Source organism: Balearica regulorum, chromosome 21, assembly GCF_011004875.1.
Source record: "Balearica regulorum gibbericeps isolate bBalReg1 chromosome 21, bBalReg1.pri, whole genome shotgun sequence".
NCBI lineage: Eukaryota > Metazoa > Chordata > Aves > Gruiformes > Gruidae > Balearica > Balearica regulorum.
The window spans coordinates 1,691,143-1,711,188 of NC_046204.1; the positions used below are offsets into that span (position 1 = coordinate 1,691,143).

The window sequence follows — 20,046 nt, forward strand, 5'->3', positions numbered from 1 at the left end:
ACCATCTGATGATTAAAAATGTATCAAAGTGACATCCCAGCCAGGGAGGACAAAGCCCGGTAGGGCCCCCAGCCCTGTGTCAGGCCACTCAGTGGGGTAGGGAACACTGACAAGGTTGTGTGGCAGCTTTCTGGCCAATGTTATGTGGCTGTGGACTAAGAACCTCTGTAGAATTTTTTCCTGTGGCTTTGCTCCTGGGTAATCCTGTCAGTGACAAAGCGCTGGCTTTTCACGGGACCTAGGCTTGCTTCTGTCTGTCAGTTGGAAAGCTGCTCCCCAAGCAAAAAACCCTGTGCTCCACAGCCCCTCATGTTGCTGATTCTGTTTTACAGGCACTAGCCACAGTACATGTGTGATGCTGCTTGGTGAAGGTACAAGTGCAGAAAATGTCACCTCAGGAGCTTGCTGTATGGCTCTGCAGAGAAGGGGACCACCATCTCGCCCAGCAGAAGTTACCAATAGCCACTGCGTTCTACACGGCTGCCTTCAGCTGCAGTGCCCCCACAGCAGTACAGAAAGTGAACTCCTTAGGCAAAGGGCTCTGGGAGAAGGTGATAGCCACCCTGGAGATGTGGTGCAAAGGCAAGAATCAGATTCCCAAGATCCACAGCAAGAACTTGGCCATTGTCTCCCTCAGTGTGGGAACAGCTGCCATCTTTCTGTCCACCCTCAGTCCCGACAATGTGGTATCCTCAGTATATAAACTGGAGACCCTGCTCAGGCAAGGATGCTCAGAGGAGGTGGTGAGTAAATGCAATACTCTGCTCAAGGCTAACCCAAAATATTCAATGGAACTGCTGTTGCTGAGGGCGTTGGCCTGGGTGCTCTCAGGGACACAAGGTGGGAAGGGAGTTGCGGACTATATCCAAGCCTTTGTGATGGATCGGGCTGAGGCCGTGGCCTATGTGTGTACAAGGCAAAGGGAACACCTGCCACAGGTCATCCAGGCCTTCTCTAATTATCTCTCAACATATAAGAAAGCAAGTCCAGACTGCAATTCCTTGGACCAGTGGCTGGGCAACTGCTATGACTTCCTGTCTGCAGTGGCACCGGATGATATCTGGGTTTGCAGGGTGCAGGCAGCTTACCTCTTTAAGAAATGCAAATTTGAGGAGTGTGTGGCATTTTGTAGCAAGGCCCTCGAGGGCTTCTCAGCTGATAATAATCTCAGAGATGAGAAAGCTTTGGGTCTGCTCTTGGAACGGGCTGCTGCATATTTCTTCTTGGGTGGACGCATGCAGGAAATGATGCAGGATTTAACAGAAGCCTTTGCAGCAACCCCTGCCCAGGCAATGAAACACTTTGAAGAGCTTTTCTCACCACATGACACTGAGAAGATAGAAGAACAGGCTAGAACTGTCCTGGAGGTGAAGTTTGCAGCGTACAGGGAGGCTGTGCGTACTCGGGCTGAACTCAGAGGCAATCACGGTGCTGAACTGCTCCCTTCTGTCATCCAGACAGTCCAGTTCCTCCTTCACATCTCCCCAGGGTCCAAACGTGAGCTCAGCGTTCGGCTAGCAGACTGCCATCTCCTGCATGGACACATCAGAACTGCCCTGGACATCTGTGACCACCTCTTGGCAGCAGAGCAGAAAACTTACTACAATACTCTCTTAGCATTGCGAGGTTTCTGCTCCCTGCATGCTCATGAGCATCAGCAAGCCCTGCAGGACTTTCAAAGGGTCATTGAGCATGATTCCCCACATCCTAACAGCTGTATTAAAGCCTTATGTGGGCGTGGGCTTATCCGGATTTCTGGTGGCAGCCGTTACTTGACAGCCCTGGATTATATCACAGCTTGCCAGTTAAAAGCGGAAGAAACCATCTTCACAATCAAATCCTATGTGCCGTGGAACCAAAGAGGACTGCTGGTAAAGGTTCTCCAAGAAGAAGGACAGAAGATGCTCCAGAAGAAGAGGTAACCAGGAGGCAGTTCAGCCAGTGCGCAGGAAAAGAAACAGAGCTGTGCAGATTCCTAACAGAAAGAGAGCAGCTTGAGTAGTATAGAGAGTACTTGCTTCAGATAACTGAGAATAAGATATAGACCCTTTTAAAGTTCCTAATTAAGATAACAGGTTGAAATAAAACTGCATAGGTGTGGCTGTTTCAGCAAAATATTGTTTTGCTGGTATGTCAGAATGCAATAGGATCCGTGCAGCCAAATAGCTCAATCTTTCTGTGGAAGTTAATCCATGATATACCAACTGGCCTAAGCATGGAGCAAGCAAGATGCTAGAGGGAATATGACAGCGATTTCTCATCTAAAAGAGTAGATACACCCATAATAAAACGGATTCATTGGTGCTAGCTGGCTCCTTTCACTCTCAGCTCTGAACTGAAGGATTTGGTGGGCCACGAAGTACCAAGCCCAAGTAAATGTCCTTCCAAGACAGAGCTGAGGTGCTACTGCACATGTACTTGGTGCTGGCCATCCAAATTTTTTTTTTCAATGCTAACTGTATTAATGTCATATTTAAGGCTGGGAGATCTGAGACAGGAACACCAAACACCAGCTAAATCCATTAAAACCTGAGTTTAAAAGTAGAAGAAGGTGTAACAGAGGCACTCTGAGGTTTTAATACTTAAAATCATCTTTCTAAGGGTCAGAAAAGAGTGCCTATCAAAGTAGTGTCTTTATTAGTTTTCATTTTTTCCAACACAAAACCAGCTACCATTTAAATGTAAACATTTCAGTGTTTCATTTTCAAAGTTTTATCTGATACCACCACAGGTAAAGTCTTCCATTTTCTCCAAAACTGAATTTTTTATGTTAGAAATGGTGATCTTTTTTTTTGTTTCACTTTGTTTGTTTTTATTTCATTTTTTCCTTTTCCATTGTGGTATCAGCTGCAGCCACAGATATGAATCATGTTTTGTTAACCTTTCTTTAGAGCCACAACTGCTTAAGAACATGTTTTTATAAAGAGGGATTATGATTATGGAATTATGGAATTCCTTGAAGGTGATCTTTCCCTTTTTCTTTTTTTTTTTTTTTTTTCCTCCAGAGATGCCCCTGGGGTTTACCAGCTGGCTTCTCTCTTGGTGGAGCTGGACGCTTCTGATGAGGCATCACAGATCCTTTGTGCTGATGCCATGTACCAGACGGGCTGTGTAGAAGAAGCTCACAAGCTTCTCTTACTAGCACTCTCCAGAAATCCACAAAGTTCTCCCATCCTGGCTAGACTCGCACTGCTGCAGTTGAAGAAAGGTTTCACATATGATGGCAACCAGGTAAGGAGGACCTGGGTAGCAGAGAGAATGAGAGTCATCAGTGATGGTATGGTGTAGAGGGTTAACAGCCCTTTGGACGATACAGAAGATGCATGGTAGAACTTAAGAGGGACCACTTTAGAGACGTAGGCTTGCCAGAGGGTGTTCCAAGGGCTTTCAGTTTCACAGCACAGCGCTCTGCTTGTCTCCCGCTTCTCAGCGTTACATGACAGCTGTAAGGCTCTGGCACTGTGAGGCCACCTCATCACATGCCGCAAAGGTGGAACCCACCCCGTCGCACAACCCGTGATGGGTTTTCCAGTGGGGCTGCACCTGCCCCAGCCTGTGTTTCCAGACATTTCTCAGGAATGATGGTAAACTGGTAAATACTGGCCTTATGAGTAGGACTGTCTGTCTGTAGTACAGGCCGCGCAAGGACTCCTAGCTAAATGCAGCCCATTCATCACATGCTATTTAATGGCACTTCATCAGAGACTTTAACTAGGCAGAGTGTGACTAAGCATCCTGCCCCTGGTGACAATATTGATGGGATTGGTAATCTTCCCTGAGAGAAAAGAAGGCAGAACTACTACCTAACTGATTATCCTAATGAGACATTGTAGGGGGATGGGGAAAGAAACAGAACCAGAAGCTCAAATATCAGTCTGCAGTTTTCTTTCTTCAGTGGCTAATGACTTGTGCTTGAAACCATGAAAGATTCCAACGTGCTAATTCTCCTACCAGGGATTACAAAGCTGAATTACCAGGTTCTGCCATCAGAGGGAACTATTGCATTTTTAAAAATCCCATATAAATTCTACTAGCCATGAAGAGAAAGGTTTCATTGTCACCACTTCACTACTCTCTACGAAAAATAAAAGTTTTGTATAATTTGCTGCCTTTGAGAGGCTATTAATGAATGACATGACTTTATTAGAGTTCATACATTGCTCTTGGAAGTTGGATTCCTATCTGCAGCTTCTGCTAGAAGTTCTAGAGGGAACATACGTGTCACCAAAAATTTATCTTCAAAATGTTTTTCTCCCCCCCGCCTGTCAGCACCCAGACACTTGTATTTATTAATAAAAATAGAGAAGGTAATAAGTTCAATGGATGAACTTATTCAAAGTTATCAATCAAGATAACTTTGTTCTTGTCCTGGCTTCTCTGGTTCAGATTTGAATGTTGAGTACCTGCTAAGCACATTTGCTTTACTGAAGGAAACACCTTTTGATTCTTTTCCTTAGGACATGTAGTAAAAAAAAGTGTTTGGTGATTTTCACTGTAGTGAACGGAGGCAAAGATACCATATGTCAGGCAAGATTTTTTTTCCAGGAGGACAGTAGTTTGTGGATTTGAATCCATACTTTTCCCGGATTCCCAATAGCAATACTAAAAGAAAGGCATAGCACTTCACTGATTTTCCATTAATTCACTGGTTTCCATTTTACAGTAAAAGGGGTCATTGGAATCCTTCTGTTCCACAGAAACTTTCTCTCTTTGGGGCAATCAGCCTGTGATTCAACTGTATTTATAAAAACAGTTAACTGCAAGTCTGGAGCAGATGCTGCCCAAAGTAAGCAAAGCAGCATTAGTATTTCCCCAGAATGATTTCCACAGCTGCAGTGGTGGTGAAAAAAGATAAGAAGCAATGTTTTCTCCAACATTTACACTAGTGCCAGCCGAGGAGTTGATTAAAAGAGATTCATGGTCCTTGGCTGGACCGTGGCTGGCTGAAGCCCCACTGAAATGTGGGGAAGCACTGGGTAAGAGCATACTTGTTTCACCAGACATCGTATTTCCAGCTTTATCATGACTTCATTTACCTTTTCATGCCAATCTTTCTCTTCTGCCTTTTTCTCTCACATTGTTAAGCTGCTAAAGAAAGTGATCAGAATTGGAGATACCTCCTGTCTCCTGCCAATCATGGACATTTTCAAAGATGAAGACAGGAAGTTGATGCAAACTCACTGCCATTTCAGAGCGCTGACCATCTTGAAGGACAAGCAGGAGGATGCTGACATCAAAGAGGCCATTGCCTACCTTTCCTTTGCCATCATTGCTGCAGGTACGGTTATCAAGATACTGACAGGAGATTTACTTCTATATGGGAAGTCAAATCAGTGGGTAGGCAAGCATATCCAACCAATTCTCATCTGTCATTTCCCCAATGAGAAGATTGAAACAGTAGACTTACAAAGGCAGGTGAAGAGCAGGATGAAATTAAAGTAGCAACTCATCTGGACCGTGAAATAGTGCAATTAAACAGTTACTGCAGTCCTTACTGCTGTGTAAGTAGCTTGTGAACTTGAAATGGGTGGAAGGGTTCAGTTCTGTTCTACAGGAACATCAGCCCCTTTTCTTCACCTGTCCATGTGATTTTGTTCTGTTGTTTAGCGCATGAAATCCTCCTAGGGCACAGCTGAGGATTATTTTCAATTACATTCTTCACATGCTAAAAGTTAAGTTCAGGCATAAACCACCCTTACTGGGCCATATCAACACAGAGAACCCACAATTCCTTCATAACTTGGAAAAGATCTTTAACATCCTGAACCCATCTATTTCCGATCTAATAATTTCCCTGTTTTTCCTGCTCCAGAAATGTAATGTGTAGAGAGTACAGAACACACATTGTATATCTTCTTTACACTTTACAGTCTTTTGTTATGGTAGACCTGCTACCAAGCATCAGACTGCAATTACTGTTTGATTGCTCTAAGTTGCTTCTGAGTAACTGGTCTGGACAAACTGATCTGTAACCATAATTTTTTCATAGGTACGGTCACAGATTTTCTCACAAGTACAGCTGTGCTGTTGAACAAACTACATGTTTTAACATTGGCAGTGCTATCTTCTCAGAGACATTAGATTATTTTCCTTTTTATGTGCCATGCTTTACTTCTTTACTGTAGTTTAAAAAAAGACTCTTTTTGGATAAGCAGTGTAATGCTGTTCTTCCATTGGTAAAGGAAAAGTGGAATGGCAGGGGGATTTTTCTGTATTTAATGTAGGGAGGCTGTTTTATCACAGCAATACATACATGCTCAAAATACAGGGAAAAGTCTCAAGAAAATCCTACAGAGTTACTTTTCCTTCTATAAAATGTGACTTTTCAGTAAGTAACTCTGCACACAGGTGACTGAGGTAAGCCTGAAGCCTGGTAATGTCAAGAGAAGCCAGGGCTTTTTGATGCTGTTGTCCAACTGCTAGGTTGGACAACTATATTTTTGGAAATGTTTCCCCAGAAAATTAAATTTTATCTAGAAAGAGATGAGACCTTCTTTGAAAATACAATGTAATTGTTTCTTAAAGAGATCAAAGCCAAACTTGTGATAAATGAGAAGGGAATTTGGTCCCTGTGAGCATTTAGTCCTTGAAAGAGTGTGAATGAGGGGACACTTCACAAAATCATCTAGATGAAGGAAGTCCCCCTTTCAGAAGAAAGAAGCAACCTTCATCCTATTTGTTTTGTGTAAGTTTTAGGGGAGATGCTAGCTGGTGAGTAATTTGGAAAAGCTACTCAAACAGACCCAGCTTCAGCCCATTTTAGACAAGCAGTGTAGTAGTAGAAGACTCCTCTGTTTCAGCCTTAGTTTGTTACATCAATTAGTACCCTGGAAACCAATGAAATTTATTTGCTACCTCCTGTGTCAATAGAATGAATGTGCCACAAATACAGTAACTGCAGCAAACAACCTGCCTTCTTGTTCCAACACACCAATGAACGTGTAGTTCCAGTGCAAAAGAGTGAATGCACCCACTTACATGCATCATTATCCTAGCTTTTCCTAAGGAGAGAGATCAGGCTAATATGGAAATGCTTCTGGCATGGTCCAAGTAAAACCATGTTTGTATGGAAATCTGCCTTTCACTCTGAGCAAATGTTATGACAGCAGCATTGAGAAGAAGAGAGATTGGTTTATGAAAATGGAAAAAAAACCTGTTAATTGCTTTGAGAATGTTCCATTTCACAGCCCATGCATTCCAGCTTATCAACTCCCCACCTGCTAGAACAGATGCTTGTTAAGAAATAGATATTGTCTTTATAGGAGCCAATTGGTAGAGCTCCAGAGCAATAATAACCTTTAGTACAGAAGTTTTGGAGCATATCAGGAGAGAGAAAAAGCCTCATTACTGTAAAAGAATTGCTAGGAGCCTGTCTGCTGGCTCATCTCTGCAGGCAGCTGTGCACAGTGCTGCATTTGCTGACCTCTCTATGAAAAAATATTTACAGTGACACTGATGATTTATCATCCAGTATTGGGATGCCACAGTTATTGATTGCAACACTGAGCACATTAAGATCCTTATCAAGATTGCCTTGAAAGGAAAGGGCCTGTGGATGGCAGAAAGATATATGCTCTGCAACCAGTGACTGAATGGACTACGATTTTCATTGTCAACTGTATGTGTTTATTTGGGCAGCACTTCAGTGAAAGCAGAGAAAAAAGAATCTTAGTATCACAAATTCCAGTGCACATGAAGTATGGCAGTAAATTAGTCAGTCCCATCTGGAATACTGTTTAATCTGAAACAATGTGTACCTTCTGACTCCGCTTTATGAAAACAGCCAAATGGCCTTGTGCCTCCATCCTCACCTATCTTGCTCTGAGAGCTTTCTTCTCATTTGTGCCACTCTTATTCCATCATACTAAAAACTCCAAGGATTCCTTCTGATGAATTGGATCCTAATCCAGCACAGATCCTGAGATGACGGTCACATCATTGGTAGGTTGCCTCCATTTGTTGCACATAAATGTCTTTGGAGAAAGGTGTGGTGAAGGGGTAGATATGGAGATATGAAGACATTCCCTTTTACAATAGCCTCATCTTCCTTTTGCTGCTTTCCAGAGCAGCATCACAATGCTGTCTTTTTAGAGGTGCCTGTGAAAATGCATGGAAGACCATAGGGCAGAATAACAAAGGGCAAAGCTTTCCAGACCTCAAGATTTGATAGAAGTCATTTCATGACAACTGGCAAACATGGAATTTCCCTATACTGTCAGCTGGCTGAGTCTAGGTATCCCAGAGAAGGTAGGAAAAAAATCGCCTGCGTGGGAGGGTTGAGTGCTTAATAATTGCAGGCCATTCCTTCTGTTTCCTTTGGCTGTTCCTGAGGAGAGCCACTCTTGCTGAGACCTTGAGGCAATCAGAAAAGCAGTTGTGGGTATTTAAGGAGAGACAGTTTTGATCAACATGTGTATTTGTTTCTATTAGAAACCAGGAAGCTTTTGAGCTAGTTGAGCAATGTGATTTTATGATTTTCATTCTGTTACCTTTTCCACTCACTCAAATTTTTTATTACAATGTTCTTTTGGCATGTTTAACTAGACTGAAGACTCTTTGAAGTGGGGCCTGTGTTTTTGGTGTGCCTGGCACAGTATGGTTCCTGTCCCTGTCTGGAAAGTTAGAGTTGAGTCACAGTAGAACAGTTACAGTTATAAATCAAATTGCAGCCGTACAACTACTCTCAGCAAAGTTCCCTTTCTTTCTGTAAATTACTGTTAGAATTATTTTTTTTTCTGAAAATATATATACATCTTTTTAGCTATTTCCAGAACTGGTTCTTCTGTTTATAACATGTAGAATCTTTCTTCTTATGAAAAATTCATCTTAGTAGCAAAATATATGCCCTGAAAAGGTTTTTTTGCACACACTGCAGCCCAGTCTTTTTTATTGGTCCAGGCTTGCCTGTTCCTTGGTGGCCTACAGAGCAAGTAGGAAGATGCACTGGTTTCTGCTGTCAGCCACCTGTAAGTGAGAAACATGGCTAGCTTTATGGCACAAAGACCAGGTTCACATTCACATTAGTGGGGAGGCTTGCTGGTCGCGTGGGAAAGCTTTAGGCTGACATTGCAATTAGGCTAGCATAACACCCAAACTGCTTTGTCTCTCTGTCCCATTAATGTTTCTGTGGCTTGTGTCAAACATATTGAAATTATCCCAACCAGCCATGACAGATGCATCTCCCAAGTTAGATGATGACAGACAGAGAAATTGTTTTTTCTGTGGTAAGATAGGAATTTTGAAGCAAAGCTAAAGGTTGAACTCCAGTCCTGAGCAGCAACGCTGAACCACAACTCACCATTTCGCTGCAGAATGACAAGTACACCACAAGACCTAGAACATCAGAGTAGCCTGGTCTTTGTAATACACAGCAGAAAACACTTTCAAGACTTCCCCAGTGAAAATTCATTCTTTGACAGAATTCTACTAGCCTCACTAGGACACTTAACTGATTCAGTGTTTTGGAAACCAGCGTGATATCGGTTCTTTTTTTCCTTTCAACTCAGAACTGATAGTATGCGATAGGAATTCCACTGGCAACAAAAATAAAGGAAACTACCACTTAAGTACTCTCATTGTACTTCCTCAGGTATCCTCAGGCAAAGTGGAATTTTTCTGTAGCTTCGTATGGATATCCTTGGATGTCTTCTACAGCACCCTCCTTATTCTTCTTCCAGTCACATTGGTGGATTGCAGTTCCTTACCACAGCACATTTGCCTCCCTCCAGCACACCCCTCTTATTCCACCCATGCCATAGCTCTGAATAAAGTGCTACTTTTCATTCCTGCAGTCACCGTAACGCAACACATAGATCTACCGCATCATTTTCACTTAGCTGCTTTGAAGCCCTTCGATGGGGCTTAGTGCTTGGCACACGCTGGGATTTACTGCACCCTGGTTTAGGGCAGTAGACTTGAGACATTTCAAGTAAGCATGGCTGCATTTCTCTCCTCCAGGTGGTTATGCTGAAGATTGCCTTCTCATCAGGGCTCGATGTTATGGGCGCCTTGGTCAGAAGAAAACTGCTATTTTTGATTTTAATGCCATCCTAAAAGAGGACCCTAGGAATGTGCAAGCTCTGAGCGGACGAGGATTCATCTACCTTGCTCTGAAGCAGCAGAAGGTATTATCACTATATTAATTGCTGGTGATTTTTCTGACAGTATTAAGCAATATTAGTGTAAGGTACCACAGACTTTGTCATGGACTTACTGAAATCAAGAGAGTTTCTCACAGAATGTGGGCAGTGAAAGGCTCTTGTTTTGGCTGGGTGTATAAATAGTCCACTTGACACTAGTGATTTGCTTTCCCAAGTCTAGAGAGAGGAAGACTAAACCTTAATCATAGATCTTATTCACTGTCACTACCGTGCGTTGATTTGCAATGCTGCAAACTCACCCTTGTATTTGATCTCACATTTTCCTGACATGTTGTTGTGTTAGATGAAATGTAGAAAGAGAAAAAAGAAAGAACTGTTTCAAGGTTTAGTGCATCCCTCTCCGTCATCTATGAAAAGCTCGTGTGCAATTAGCATTACAGTGGACTTTGGAGATTGCAGGATAGCATTGCCTGCAAATCATGTCAGATGTCTGCATGGTTTATCTGCTTCCAATATGGTCAGTAGCCTTACACTTTACCTGCATGTCACGACTGGGTGTATGGATTTGTGCTGGTTTATCCTGGCTGAGCCAAATCCTGCTTGCACTTACTCATTCACAGCATCTCTTTCTTGTTGCTCTAAGAATTTTTTTCAATGATAATCTGAGGAGTTCAAAACACTTTGCAAGTAGTCGTTCAAACCTGTCTTTATGCTTTTATATCAGCTTTGCAAATGGAAAAGAGGGAGCACAAGGACAGGGAAGAGCAAAGAGCTTCCAAAGATGTGCAGATGGCCTGCGGGACAGCAGAGAACTGAAAGCACAAGTTATCAATACACACTTATTGCTACCATTTCATTTTTGGGGCTTGTTTTTGCATAGGAGGCAGTGCAAGATTTGATCTCGGCGCTGAAGGTGGAGGCAGGAGTAGTGATCCCAGCAATCCTGTCTTTAAAGCACGAAGCCCAAGGGTTGATCACTCAATGGCTCTTTCAGCATGGCAGGACTGCGTTAACTGAGCTTGTTGCTACTAAAGACTTTTCAAAAGAAGAAACCCTCGGGGATCTTCTCATGATTGCAAAAGCCCTAATTAAAATTTGCAGGGATGCACAACATCACATCTTCTACACAGATGTTTTGATTGCAAATGGTAAGTTCCCATTCTTTTGTATAGCTGATCCAACTAAGTGAATGAGCAGTAAATTGAAAGAAAGTGAATGTTAAATGGCAAGCGTATTGTTGTATAGTACTTTTCCAGAGAAGTTTGCAAATGTTTTGGGAAACAGCATGAAGTAATTAATACCCTTAGATGTAGACTGCAGACAGGCTACCTAAATCCCATTTCCATAAGTTTTCTTGATGTCTCTTTCTCCACGTGGAATGGGTTAAATAGCTTGTACTGGTGTTAACCAACAGGAAAGTATGAAGAGGCCCTTGATCACCTTCAGGAAGCATTTGGCCACTTTCTTGCTGATGACTTTGCTAGTGCAAGACTAGCTCTGCTGCAGCTGAAGAGGAGGAACGTGGCAGCGGCAGCTCACTCGTTCAGCATCCTAGCTAAGAGAGATGAAAGGGAGTTGGGGTTTCTCCTGAACTTCGTAGACGCTAAGCAACAGCAGCACCTCTCTCAGGTACAATCCTTTTTTGATGCCGCATTTGAGGATACAGTGGAGAAAGAAATGGGAAGCAAAATTAGGCTGCAGAGATTTTCCCTGCCTTGTCTTGAACAGAAGTGTGTGGGAAGACCATTTATCAGATGAACGAGGAACAAATTGACTTATTCCTGCACCCTTCACTTCAGCCAGATTAGGGAGTTGAATCCAAACTTCTTTCATTGCAGTGACCTTGCTTCAGTCTCTAATAATTCATCATTACCACTTCTTACCACTTGGGTGAATTTCTGGTTGGTCTCCCTAGCACGAGACCTGTTTAATACCAACACTAAAATGCAGGGCATGTGAGGGTCAGCAGCTGGAGATATAACAAGATTGCTGCTAGTATTGTACTCTGTATAAGTTACATGGTGCTCATAGCTGGCTTCTGGGGAAGGGGCATTCATGATTTCTTCATTTTCTTCATGAAATGAAACTGAAGGTTCTGATTCAGTCACATTAAATGCGTCAATCTTTTTTGTTCTTTTGGGTAACATTTGGAAATTTAAATATATTCACATTTTTATAAAATGGCTAGCCTTTGAAATTGGTATTGGTTTTCTTAGCTAAAACTGTTTGACACAAAAATGGCACATTGCTCTAGTCTACTCAAGTATGTATTTTTCAGTAATTTTTTCAAGTTTTTCCCCTAAAGTATACCCTCTGAGAAAGCATCTCCAATAATAAGACAGGACAAGGTCAGATTGATGGTGAGGAGTTTTAACATTCACTCAAGCATCTGCAATTCTGATTACCCAGAAGCTTCGTGTTCTGAGAACGTTTGCTTCCTTTTATTCAATTTGTAGATTGTGTGCGCCCTGGTGAGAAGCTATATTGTTATGCTTTCTCCCAGGTTATAAAACAAACAACATGCTGATAGACTTAATGCATCTTGAGAGGAGTACTTTGTATGTGTTTTAGCAAAACAGCAGGAGAATATAAGTAAACAAGTATTAATTTACCAGTCCCTAGATATACCCCATTACAGAGAAAAGAGCCCCTCACTTCTGAATAATGTAAAAAGTTCAGTCTTACGGGGAAGAGTTTGAAGATTTTAGAGCCAATTTGCAATCTTTCACTATATAAAGTTAATAAAGGTACAATCAAGAATGCGTCTAAGGAATCAGGAATGTGTCTAAGGCCCTAAGGAGGTGTCTATAAATTTTACAGCTGAATTTTTTTCCCTTGCTGCCACATCACTCGCTCTGTATGGAAGTCTCTCAGCTAAGTCCATGCGTGCTGCTTTCCGAGAAAACAGAAGGATTTTTTTTATGCTATCATTAAGAAAAAAAAAAAAGAGAATAAAAAAACCAGCTTAAACTGCACCAGTGTATTAGGAACTCACTGGTGCCAAAGATTAGTGAAACCTTTAAAATGGGAGAGGCACTTTATTTCTGTCTTTTTTTGGCAGCTGTTGAACAGAGTCTGGAATAAAACCCCTTACTGGTGGCTTATTTATCATGGAAGATTTCTCTGCCACTTGAGAGAATAGGGGTGACCAGACTGATTTCAAGACTGGAACTCAATACCAGTGTTAGAAGTAAAATAGAGTCATTTTATTATTTTTTTTAAATCTTTAATCTTGTGCTTTTCTTCAACTGAGCAAACATTTGGACTCAAGCACCTGGGAGTCTTTATTCTCTAATCTTCCAAGATTTATTGAGTGTGATTACTTTTATTACTGATTAGCCCAGAATCACATTTTTTTTTAATATGTATTTTCTGACAAGGGCTAAGTATGTACTTTGCTGGAGTCGGGAAAGAATTGGTTAATCCACCTGCCCAGTTTCTCAAAGGATTTTCCGGTAGCGCTTCCTTTTGCCTGCAAGGTTATTCTAGTTTGTGTGCAAAAGGAAGATCTCAGTAAAAGCAAAAAAGCTTACAGACAGAATTAGTGCGAAAAAGCCCAATGATGGCCTTACTTTGCCATGGCTCCTAACTACACTCTTGGGGAGGGTGCTCTGTTACCTCCATTTCATAAATAAGGAGACTGAAGCAAAGAACAGTTTAGCAGTTTACGCTCAGCCCTTAGTCTCAGCACTCCATGTGCAAAAGTATTACTGCCAGATTGGTTTAGAGTGTTTGGAGATTACAGGCATTATAGAAATGTGTCATCATTATCCTGGAGTCTGGTCTGAAACGCTAAAAATAATTCTACATAAGCTGAATAGGAAAGGGTGGAGGAAGGAGATCTCCTTGATGTACTGATTTTTTTCATGAAAAACAAAGCAATAAAATTCTTCCATTATTTATAGTCTAAGGGGTCCCATGCTAAGAAATTTGTAAACAACTGGGAGAGCCACATGGGAATAGGAATCTGAAAGATTTATTAAACTGCAAAAGGTCAGAGGAAGGGAGTTTGCTTGCCGCTAGTGCAGCTTCAACCCTTCAGTTTCCTATGTCAAAGGTTAAATTCATGACTGATTGCTTGCTCCTTGCCCAGATCCTCAGAGCTGTGCTTTCTGTTGGCGCCATAGGATATCCAGAGTTGACTCCTACAAAAATGGTCTCAACACCTATATGGTCTGTGTCAGAGTTCAGCCCTCAGCCCAAGGTAGAAGTTGCCATACCACATGCCATCATGGCATGTGGACCTCAACTAGCGTCTGCAGGTATAGAAGGAAAGACTTGCTCCAAATTGTTCTGCAAACATCCAACCCTCTTCCAAAGCTCAATGCTTATCAGTCCATCTTCTGGTATTCACTGCTCAGAGACTAACCCTTGGCCGTAATTCCATGTCTGTTAAACTCCTCACTCCTTTTCTTTCTAAGGAATTGAACCTTCATCAATTTCAACATAACATCAGCCACTAGGGACTGGAACCAAAAATGCAGCAAAAATATGTGTATTTTCAGTCTTTTATCACACAGTGAGATAAATAGATGGCAGAAGGGGACACAGAGACCTAATCCAGGAAGCAGTCCAACCAGCGGTCACTTATGGCCTGCTAGCCTTTTCCAGATGGAACTAGACTTATTTCAGTCTGGAAGTCATAATCGAATCTTTAGTGACAAGTTGGAAGATGGACTACAGTACATCGGTGAATGGACTACATAGCCTGCTCTTGGCTTTCCAAAGTCACCTGCAATGAGGCTGGTGGCAAGTGCTTCTCAAAGGCCACATGCAGCAGCTGAACTCAGTTTTGCAATATCCTTCTGGCTTTCTATGCACTTCCTGCATCTTCTTTCCATAAGTCTTCTTTTTACATTTATCTTTGTTCAGAAGATGATGTGCAAGTAAGCCACTAATTAATCTGTCTGTGTTACACACCAAAAACGGGTCCCAGGTCAGTTCCTTTAACTCAGGCAGAGCCAAAAGAGAATCCAGCTGCCTAACACCCATGTTTACTCCATTGGTGAAGATGAGAGAGAATCATTTGTTCTCAGATGTGCCTTCTTCCTCCAAGTACAGCAGGAAATCCAGAATCTTGTGGCTTGCTTACTTTGGGGACCATCAGTGAAATGTGAAGAAGTCAAAGCCGTGGCTCAGTTAATAAGTGGCAACATTGTATGTGGTGCAGTAAACCAAAGTGATCCTGGTTAGCATGCTAGCAGGTTCAGCATTAGATTAGTCATTCAGCTGAACAACAAAAATTGTATTTTTCTTCTGCCACTGAGACAACAAATACACTTTAAAGGCTGAAAATTACGATTTAACTATATGAATGCAAGGTATTTGGAGGGACTGCACTGTGCTTTTTAGAACAATGTGATCTAGAACTTTAGCATTTCTAGGAAATAAAATCTCTCGTCAGGATGCTCCTCTCATGCAGATGCAATTCCACCTTGATCCCTTGTTAAACTCCTGCCACTGAGAAAGCATTTGCATTGACTAGTTGCCTTAAAAACACTTGAAAGAACAAAGTAAATTTGCTTCTCTCTAAATGTATACACAAACAGACACTTGAGATGGTTTTGGACAGGCTACCTTACAATTTATGGCCAGAACTATTAAAGCCAGTGATCAACACTATTTGAGGAGAGGTCCTATCTCTATTTCTATGCTTGGAAGCTGAGACACTCTCTAATAAATATAACTACATATAGGATTTTACATTCCTTTATGGCAAACTGGGGTAGAATTCTTCATAAACTGTTAGGAATGGTGAAATTATTTCATGCCACTGGTCTCAGATGAGGTGCTTGGACTTGACCTGCAATATTGATCCATTTTATCCAGAACCTGTTTTCCTTAGTTTGGTTCAACAGCAATCAATTCTAATCTAAGTCAACCAAAATAAAAAGACAAAGCACACAGAGTGACTGGAAGACCCGAGCCAGCTACTGAGACAGTGGCTGGGCTAACTGAATTTAGGGAGCCACAAGTATCCAAAGGCAATGTGTGATATCCCATGGAAACAGACTGATGAAAACATTCATCTTGTGTTTGAAGTCTCAGCTTGCTTGGCTCAGCCTTCTGTAAGACTTAAGCTGCTGGTGGCAGCCTTGTTTGTAACTTAAATATTCGCTCTGCTGCAGCATGTTAAAAGCTTTGTTTATTACCAATAAAGGGAAATAATGAGAAATCCATCTGAGGCAAATAGTTCTAATGGAGTTCTCTTTATTGACCTTTATGAACCTAAAAATTATGTGGCTCGTTCTGCCTTCTCTATTTTCTTCTTGTTGTTTTTCCCTTCACATAAGGGCAGATAGTTCACTTGCAATTGAGATTAATGATTAGTAAAGCCAGCAGTTGGCCATTGTTTCCTATAGCTTAGGGAAACTTCAGTACAGACCAACCTTCATTATTAGCACATGCAAATATTTGTGGGGCAGTACCTGGGGCTATCTACTGACCAGAAGGTGCAATGTCCGTATAGTCACCTGTTAGAGCAGACAACGGCAGAAATTTGCCTTCATGAAAAGAACACTGGCTACTTTTAGAGTTTGGTCCATTCAGTTTTCAATTCACATATCATTCCTAAGGAATCTAAACAACTTCAGAAGAAGTGTTCTGAGAAAAGTTTTAGCAATATACGCAAAAACAAAGAAGAGTTCATAAGAGATTCATAAACTCTTGAGATAACAGCAAGTGCCCATTGTTCAGAGATTTTTATATCTGCATGCAAAAAATATGCCAATTATATGTTCTCCAACTCAATGCAATTTTAACATTTGAAAAAGTATCCACTATTTCTTAGTATCTGTGTCTACCTTCTCCCCCCCTTCTAATAACTAATATTAAATAACTTTCTGTCCACAGGTAGCAGCCCAGGAAGGAAATGTGCTGATTAAAGGATATTGCTATGAGAAGGCTCTTGGTTATTATACCCTGGCTGTCTTGACAAGCAAAGATAATCCAAGGTATCTCAGACAGAGGGCTGCTTGCCTTACGCACCTGAAAAAATACGACAAAGCTTTAAAAGATATGGAGAAAGTGATCCAGAAGCATGGCTGTAGCAGCCTTAAAACACGTGTTGAGGACCACTGCTCGAAAGGACACCTGCTATTGTCAATGGCTGAGGAAGAAGCAGCAGTTAAGCAGTATATTGAGGCACTGCAGCTGGATGAATCTATGGCATTATGCAGCATCATGAGTGGCCCTGGCAGTGAAATGTTAACCAAAACATTTCATAAGATTGCACAACGTAATTTTGAAATGCAGCATTATGAAGAGGCCTGGAAAATTACAGATTATGGTCTTAAAATTGATAAAAATACAGAACTTAAAAAGCTGAAAACAAGACTTAAACGAGAGGCATCAAACTGTAGCATACATTAATTTATCTACTTGGGGATTTTCCAGTGTCTGATTGCTTTCTAATTTGTTTATGAGGCTTGAAGAATAAGGGAAAGATGAGACGCTCATGCTAAATATGCAATGGACATGGCACTGAACACGGTACAGCAAGATTAGACGTAGAAAGTTTCAGATAGTGAAACAAAACTGACCAAGAGAGCTATGAGCAAAAAGCAAATTGCACTATTTGGTATTCTTTAAAATTATTGTGGATGTATGTAAACTCGTCCTTGTGAAGAAAGTGTTTTGTCTGGCTGAACTGAACTAATTCTTCACTATGATTGGAAGCCACATGTTAGGAAAATATTCAGATAGCTTGCAGTTTATGAATAATAATCACGTATTTCCTTGCTATTTATTTGATTATCTTTAACACATACTGTTCAATTAAGTAGCCTTATTTTTATGGGCCAGTCAAAAAGATCAGTCAAAAGTAACATTTGTAATGTGTTTGTGAAGGACCATGTGTGTTACACCACTCAGATGAGCCACTCCTGAATGGAAGGAACTGCCCTTGTCAGAATCTAGTGGATTTACAATGATCAGCACCAATATAGGGGAGCAGAGCAATACAAATGCAAAGTACACTGTTTTTCTGTCCCAGGGAACATAGATAACATGAAGGATGAGACTCAACAGAGATGAAACATCCAATCTAGTGACTAATAGCCTGTTATGTAGGACCCACAGGCAGCTGTACTCCAGACTTCACCTTGGACTTCCAGATCCCCGTGTGTCTGTTTGCCAGTGCAAACTGGAGATAATCTCTTAGTAGGGGCGTCTACAAGAGCCTGCTAAGTATCATCTTTCACACTCCTGGATATTTGTGTGCAAAAGACAGCACTGGAACATGAACTAATCAAGAAGCGATCAATGTACAAGCAGGAGGTCAGGGTTGGAGGCTACAGCCAAGATGGTAATGTGATTGCTCTGCAGTGATTCAGCTCTCATTCCTCATCATCCATGCTGGACAGGATGGGAATCGACATCTCACATGCTCCAAAGGGTTCTGCCTGCTGTCACCTGTAAAGCTAGCTTCACCACCTATAAGGACAGCTAGACTGAGGGGCCAGCACAGAGACAGTGCCGATATACCCAATTTCTGCGTGGTTTGTGGTTTCATCCATGCAGTGGGAGACTATAGCTTAATTTGGAAGCAGCACGCCTATGCTGTGCAAAAAGGAAACAACGAGGTGGGGCCCCAAACAACAGACTTGTATATTTGTTTTGACTGCTCTGAGTGAATTCATCCCACTGTTTTTGGAGTGGGATAATACAACCATGGACAAAAATAGAAACTACTATTGAAAACAAAGATTAAAGCAATACTGAGAACTGCTTTCCTGCTTTGATTAGGATGAAAGGGAAATGGAAGTTTCTTTTTTGTTACATTGTTTTCTGAAAGGCAGCATTCCAGAGTGACACTTCATTCACCAGCCATGCAATCAACCCAATAGGCAATGATACCATCTGTACCCTTGCATCTGTTTTTTTTCTTCTCTGCATGTGCCTTTTTTTTCCTCCCTAAGAGCACAGGTAAGAGTGGGCTTCTTTCCTTTCAAAAGCAAGAAAAGTTATTCTGATTTTAATCCTAGTGACACTGATGAGTACTTTTTGCTCCTAATCAGTATCAAGATGCTACAGGATAGTTTCTTTCCAAGCATGAAATTATATCCTTAAACAACTGTTGGCTACATTTACAAGCTTAAAGAAAGAACTTTGCTGATTTTTCTTCAAATAGTAATCAATTTCTCCGTGTCTTATGCTGAAATTTTTGAGAAGCAGTTGTTCAGAGCTTTAGAATTGGTTTTTTTCCCCCTTGATTTTTGTGTTTTTGATTGACTGGAATAATAAATCTCTTCACAGCTTCAGATTGCTATTCTATTGGCATTACCTCTTTTAGTTGCATGTTTGCTTAGTGTCACTCAGCCAATAGTTTATCTCTTTAGCAGTTTGATCCTTCTGTGGCTTTTAGAATAGAATAATTCTGGTTGGAAAGGACATACAACGATCGTCTAGTCCAACTGCCTGACCACTTCAGGGCTGACCAAAAGTTAAAGCATGTTAAGGGCATTGTCCAATTGCCTCTTAAACACTGACAGGCTTGGGGCATTGACCACCTCTAGGAAGCCTCTTCCAGTGTTTGACCACCCTCTTGGTAAAGAAACTTTCATAAAATCCTAGAATGGTTTGTGTTGGAAGGTACCCCAAAGCCCATCCAGTTCCACCCCCCTGCCATGGGCAGGGACACCTTCCACTAGCCCAGGTTGCCCAAAGCCCCATCCAACCTGGCCCTGAACACTGCCAGGGAGCCAGGGGCAGCCACAGCTTCTCTGGGCACCCTGTGCCAGGGCCTCAGCACCCTCACGGGGAAGAATTTCTTCCTCAGATCTGATCTAAATCTCCCCTCCTTCACCTTAAGGCCATTCCCCCTTGTCCTGTCACTCCATGCCCTTGCAAACAGTCCCTCCCCATCTTTCCTGTAGACCCTTTAGGTACTGGAAGGTACTATAAGGTCTCCCTGGAGCTTTCTCTTCTCTAGGCTGAACAAGCCCAA

General features: G+C 41.7%; 1 protein-coding gene across 1 annotated transcript; it reads left to right on the forward strand.

Annotated features, from left to right (window-relative positions):
* The first annotated feature begins 386 nt into the window (after positions 1–386).
* TTC34 (tetratricopeptide repeat domain 34) lies at positions 387–17,497 on the forward strand. The gene is made up of 8 exons (XM_075773480.1): positions 387–695; positions 1,098–1,918; positions 3,006–3,231; positions 5,086–5,278; positions 9,958–10,124; positions 10,981–11,248; positions 11,515–11,729; positions 16,953–17,497. Exons 1-8 carry the CDS (start codon positions 387–389, stop codon positions 17,469–17,471), a joined length of 2,718 nt encoding a protein of 905 aa, XP_075629595.1. The 3' UTR covers positions 17,472–17,497.
* The last annotated feature ends 2,549 nt before the right edge of the window (positions 17,498–20,046 follow it).

Excerpts from the sequence above, each read along its gene's own strand:
- TTC34 (XM_075773480.1), top strand. The coding sequence starts at position 387 with ATGTCACCTCAGGAGCTTGCTGTATGGCTCTGCAGAGAAGGGGACCAC. Across the intron at positions 11,249-11,514 it reads AGATGTTTTGATTGCAAATG|GAAAGTATGAAGAGGCCCTT; the intron begins GTAAGTTCCCAT and ends GTTAACCAACAG. Across the intron at positions 11,730-16,952 it reads AACAGCAGCACCTCTCTCAG|GTAGCAGCCCAGGAAGGAAA; the intron begins GTACAATCCTTT and ends TTCTGTCCACAG.